Here is a 6000-nt window from a genome sequence, read left to right as displayed (position 1 = left end):
TTTTGAACATTCACCATAGTACGAATATTCCAAACAAATGTCTCGTAGAAGAACGTAGGGACGGAAATTGTCCAATAGAGAGAATTAAAGGTCCCAGAATTTGCAAAAGCCGATGTAAGTCACCGGCTCTTGCATGCCACACATTGAGCCCTCTTCATTCATGCAATTCTGAGGACCACGAACGTGCCACCCTCCAGGAGATCCACGGCTCCGTGCGACGTGATAAATCGATTGACGAGCTGGCCGGCCAATAGGGAAGCGGTGGCTCGCCCGGCTCTCCCCGCAGAAGGGTCCCGCCTTCTCGTGGCACCGGGCCAATGAGCGCGGGCGCGGGGCGCAAGGCGGCGTGATTGGCCGGCGAGGGGCGGGGTTCGGCTGTTGTTATGGCTATAAGCAGGCGGCGGTTTGCCTGTCAAACATGGCTTCGAGTGGCAATAGCGGTACCACGGGCTCCACTCTGCTGCAGCCCTTCAGCGAGGCCATTAACCTGTCCGTCGACCAGGTAGGTGAAGCTCCGACGCCTTCGGATGGGTGCCCATTACTGTTCATTCCCGCTGCTCACTGCCCCGACCTTGAAAAGTTTGCAGGGCAACCCGGCTCAAGTTGTGAGCTCGGCCGGGGAGCAGCAGCAACAGCGGCGTCGGCGGCCGCAGCCCGGACCTGGCAACCCTGCAGGCTTCGTTACTACAGCCCATCGCTTCGCCCAAGAGTTAAATCTGATCACATTTCAATGCATTGAAATCTCCACGGTTACGGTTGCCAATTCGATATTAAATGATGTTTTGATCCTCTTTGCAGCCCCTTCCCCTCTTTCAAAAACTAGTGCGAGGCGGGAGATTTTGCTTTGCATTTAAATATAGTAACGAGCTCGGGGCCGTTGCCTGTGCCCCGTGCTCCTCCAGTTCACCTTGTATCCAGTTTACTTAATGCCCAAAATGCCCTTGTCTTATTAGGAGATTTTGTTTGGTTCCATGCTTTTTCTTTGGGAGAATGGGGTGGGGGAGGTGTTGGCGCTTTGGGTGTGGGTCATTTACCGTCTGTCATAGGGACCAGCTTTAGCACAACGTCAAGTTAAAATAGTTGCCACATCTGTAGATAATTAAAATAAATATAACCCATAAAGTTGTTGAGCAGTTGCTCCTATCATTCATTAGCCACATGTGGACTGAATGTTTTTCTTCGTGACATATTTTGTTTTTCTGTAACGAGTACTTTCACCGATTTAACCTCTTTGGTTTAATTCTTGTCTAGCTGATTGGCTATCTGACAGTTGCAAAACTATCAGAAATGGGAAAGTTTTTTGAAATGTGGCAAACCCAGATGTACTGAGAGGTTTTATTCTTTAATGTTTTCGAAATTATGTCTGTGTTAAACAAACATTACTGTATGGTAGTACTTTTGGAATAGCTTGTCGAGTAACGAATTTGTGGTAGAATAGCTTTTAATTATTTGTACATGTAGGTGATCCATTCAGTATAAGAAAATTAAATTTCTCCCCTCAATCCCTTTTGGAATTGTGCATTCCAAGGCTCATTATTCACACCATTCTGGACTAATGCCCAAGAGGCACTGAAGTTTGTGTGTCGTCAAACGCACTGATGCATACTCACAATTGTATTTCTATGGTTTAGAAAAATGGCTAAATTTTAGGTGAAGAATGATTTTTGTAGATGTGTGTAACCACATTTTTGACATATCTGTTGCATTAGTTGTCATTCCCAACCCAGTCCATCTGTTCTAATCTTAGGGTTAAGGTTTGATTACAAAAGTAACTTGGTCACATCTGTTATGCATGGTATGTTAATACGGATGCAATCAATTATGCGGAAGTCTTTATAGTGTAAGTACTGCTGGTAAACCTCCACTTTTGTAAACTAATTTACACTGCCAGTGGTATTTTAAGATTGTTGTTATTCTGAAAGTTTTTATCAAGGATAGGTAAACAACATTTAAAGACACTTTGTGCATTTGTTTTAATGTATTTATTCATGTAAAGTGGTAGTTTTGTTAAGTCCATTTTTATTGATTATCATTAATTGCTCCTGAGAAGGTGGTTGCAAGCTACATTCTTGAACTGTTACAGACCTTGTGGTGAAGGTACTCCCACAGTGCTATTGGATACAAAGTTCAAGATATTTAAACCCGAGATGATAGAACAATGACAATGTACTTCAAAGTCAGGATGGTGTGGAGAAAATATTTTTGTGGACCTTCTTGCCTTTTTCATACAAGGTAGTAGAATTAGTGGATTTGGGAGATCCTGTCAAAGTGGACTTGGTTATTTGGTGCATTTTGGCTAGTTTGTCCTGAAAGGTATTGTGTCTCGTGTTGGAGGAGCTGAACTCATTCAGGAAAGTGGAGAATATTCCAACACAATTCTCATTTTACCTTGTTGATTGTGGAAAGCCTCTGAATCAATTACTATGGAATAAAAAGAGTATTACTTACTCCTATGGGGACAATATTTATGAGTAGACCAGCTATTTTTCTGGTTATTACATTATATTTTTTCCAGCATGTTAATGGTGCCACTGAATGGATATTGTTGAACACTTCCAGTTTGCCAATAGTCTTGCCTGGCATTTGTGTGACACAGGTTTACCTTGTTATTTATCACTTCATGCCTGGATTTTTTTTCCAAATCTTGTAGCTTGTGGGTACAAAGTGTTTTGCAGTCTGAGGAGTTGCAGTCAGAACTGAAGAATGTCCTAAGAGATTACTGCATCGATGGGATGGGGCTGAGATCGTTTGATCTCTTATGGTCATAAATCTCTTCTGTGCTTGGTTGACTTCAGTCAGTGAAGAGATTTTGTTTCTACCCTGCACCACCACACCCCCCCCCCCCCATTCAAATTTATTTGGATTTCTTGGTACTATTCATGCCTAGCCTCTGAATTCATCTTTTCTTTTGCTGTGTATGTTTAAATTGTGAAGAATCTGGAGCTTGGTTAACCAATCCGAACTCTGAGCATCGGTAAATGCAGGGAAGTTTCCTGACTGCAGCTTTATAGTCCAGTAAATGATAGCTTGCATCACTTTGTGGGCTGACTGGGTGGCAACTGGCTGGATTGATTTTGTCTTTTTCATGAACCTGACATATGAGGGCAATTTTCCAATTTGTTGGGTCGATGCCAGTTTTGTTATTATACTAGAATTGTTCATTTGGTTACTGGTGCTGCTGGTTCCAGAGCACAAGTGTTCAGTGAGATGTATTGATAGTAATTGCCTTTTTCAGATGCACTTCACCATTTCCTTGCTGTTGCTGGAGTGAATTGAATTGGATAAAGAATGGCTTCGATAACAGTGGAGACCACTAGGAAGAAGCTGAGATCTTCCATTCAGCATTTGTCTGAGTATAAATGCAGATATTTAAATGTCATCTTTGACACTACACTTTTCTCCTCCATTGCTGAGGATGGAAATGTTCTTTTGACTTGCCTTAGCTTGTAGATTAATTGCTCATCACCATTCATGACTGTATCAAGCAGAACTACAGATCTTTGGTTATTCAATCGCTTGTGGAATATTTTTTTTCCTCTTGCCTGTAGCACGTTGCTTCCATAGCTATAACTTACCTTTGTAGTGTCACCAGTTTTTTCACCTTTTTTAGTTATGACTATGTTGCTCCTGATACACCCTTCAACACTCATTGAAGCATTGGTTTCCTCGGTTGGTGGTAATGGTTGAGTAAAGGATATGCCTTGTCATGATGTTTAAGGTTGTTAGTGGCGTATAATTCTTATGCAGTTTCTGATGGTCCATCATGTCTCAAAGATGCCCAGTATTGTGCTATAAAATCTGCTCTGAATCAAAAGATTTAGCATGCTGGTGGTGGTACACCAGACAATGGAAAGCATCCTTGGCTTGATGTGATGACAACACTTCCACAATGACTGACTCACTGAATGTACAAGGCACTAAATGTACAGTGGCAACTCCCATTTCAGTCATGGACAGGCACACATGTGACAGATGCATTACTGAGAATATAGGAAAATAGGCTGTTCCCTACTTTTAAATGAGTGTTGTAGCGATTGCTACCACGGAATAAAACAAGACACTAGTCGGAGGATTGCCAAACAAGAACTGGTTTATTTTCCCGCCTTGCACGGGCCCTTTGAGGGAGAATGTTCCCGCCCAAAACAACCGGCAATGACGTAAGTACTAAGTCATCAAGACTTTCCCGCGCGTGGGTTCTCCCTGTCGCTCGGAAAGATGAGGCCCGCCGCCATCTTGGGCCTCGTCGCTCCGACGCCGCGCGACCCGACTGCCGAGCCGGTTCGCCCGACTAAACGGTGAGTCGCCACAGTGTGTTTTTTTTTTGCCACCTGCCACAAACTCAGCTTGACAGTTATGTCCTTCAGAATTGGCTAGTTCAGTCAGTAGTGAACCCCTTCTGAACCCCTCATTAATATTATTCCTCAATAAGCCCCTCAATGCTTTGTTTCCCTTTCCCATTTTCTCCCCCCCCCCCCCCACCCCCACTTTTCCTGGTGTGGCACTTCTGCAGTTAATGGGGAAGTTATTGAGGGGTCAGATTTCATAGCTGAGAGGTAGTGGTAGATTATAATTAAGTAAGGGTTTTTCCCTGCCCATGAGACTTCTTGAAGTCTACATTCACTGACGACCACTTACTCTCAAATGTTCAGGGACACTTACAGCTGCAGAAAGGGTAGATAATGTAGAAGGATCTTCCCTAGCGTCAATATGGGTGGAAGTTAGGACTCCTGGGAGTATTCTATAGGCCCCCTGGTAGCAGTAGGGATTCTGAGGAGCCGATTGGGAGGCAGTTTTTGGAAAGATGCGAAAATAACAGGGTTATTATAATGGGAGACTTCAACTTTCCAAATATTGATTGGCACCTACTTAGTGCCAAGGGTTTAGACGGGGCGTAGTTTGTTAAGTGTGTCCAGGGCAGATTCCTGACACAGTATGTTGACAGGCCGACTAGAGGGAATGCCATATTAGATCTAGTTTTAGGTAATGAACCGGGACAGATGACAGATCTAGTGGTGGTTGAGCATTTGGGGGACAGTGACCATTGTTCCATAACCTTTAGAATTGTCATGGACAGGGATAGGAGCAAAGAGGACGGGAAGATATTTAATTGGGGAAAGGCGAATTATGAGGCTATAAGGCGAGAACTTGGGAGTGTAAATTGGGATGATGTTTTTGAAGGGAAATGTACTATGGAGATGTGGTCGTTGTTCAGGGATCTCCTGCAGGATGTTAGGGATAAATTTGTCCTGGTGAGGTAGAAAAGGAATGGTAGGGTGAAGGAACCATGGGTGATGAGAGAGGTGGAACAACTAGTTAGGAAGAAGGCGGCAGCATACATAAGGTGTAAGCAGCAAGGGTCGGACAGGGCTTGAGGAATATAGAATAGCAAGGAAGGAACTTAAGAAAGGGCTGAGGAAAGCAAGAAGGGGTCATGAAAAGGCTTTGGCGAGTAGGGTTAAGGAGAATCACAAGGCTTTTTTCTCGTATGTAAAGATCAGAAGGATGGCTAGGGTAAAGGTAGGTCTGATTAAAGACAAAGCTGGGAGGATGTGCCTGGAAGTTGTGGAAGTGGGTGAGGTTCTCAGTGAATACTTCTCTTCAGTATTCACCAAGGAGAGGGGTCTTGATGCTGAGGACAGTGTTGGTGAGGGTAATGTTCTAGAGTATGTAGATATTAAGAGAGAGGATGTGTTGGAGTTGTTAGAAAATATTAGGACAGATAAGTCCCTGGGGCCTGATGGAATATTCCCCAGGCTGCTTCGTGAGGTGAGGGAGGAGATTGCTGAACCATTGGTTAGGATCTTTGAGTCCTCGTTGTCCACGGGGATGGTACCGGAGGATTGAAGGGTGGCGAATGTTGTCCCCTTATTCAAAAAAGGTAGTAGGGATAGTCCAGGGAATTACAGGCTGGTGATGCCTAGTGCTCCTTATTGTACTTTGAAGTAGTTTGAAAATAGCTTGCTGGGACATTTTGGAGGGCTCTGAGGTGGCTATGGATTT

General features: G+C 43.9%; 1 protein-coding gene across 2 annotated transcripts in view; it reads left to right on the top strand.

Moving 5' to 3' along the window:
* The first annotated feature begins 365 nt into the window (after positions 1–365).
* The window catches only part of mboat2b (membrane bound O-acyltransferase domain containing 2b), a 124060-nt gene continuing 118425 nt past the window's right edge, over positions 366–6000 (top strand). The window contains exon 1 of one of the 2 annotated variants that reach the window (XM_052024533.1): positions 366–502. In XM_052024533.1, the coding sequence (XP_051880493.1) occupies positions 419–502 (84 nt within the window). In that variant the 5' untranslated portion in view covers positions 366–418. The remainder of the gene's footprint in view (positions 503–6000) is intronic. The other variant, XM_052024532.1, reaches the window with a different exon arrangement.

Source organism: Pristis pectinata, chromosome 10 (assembly GCF_009764475.1).
Source record: "Pristis pectinata isolate sPriPec2 chromosome 10, sPriPec2.1.pri, whole genome shotgun sequence".
In the NCBI taxonomy this organism is placed as follows: domain Eukaryota; kingdom Metazoa; phylum Chordata; class Chondrichthyes; order Rhinopristiformes; family Pristidae; genus Pristis; species Pristis pectinata.
Note: the sequence above shows the minus strand (reverse complement) of the source record. Positions and strands in the feature narration are given on the sequence as shown.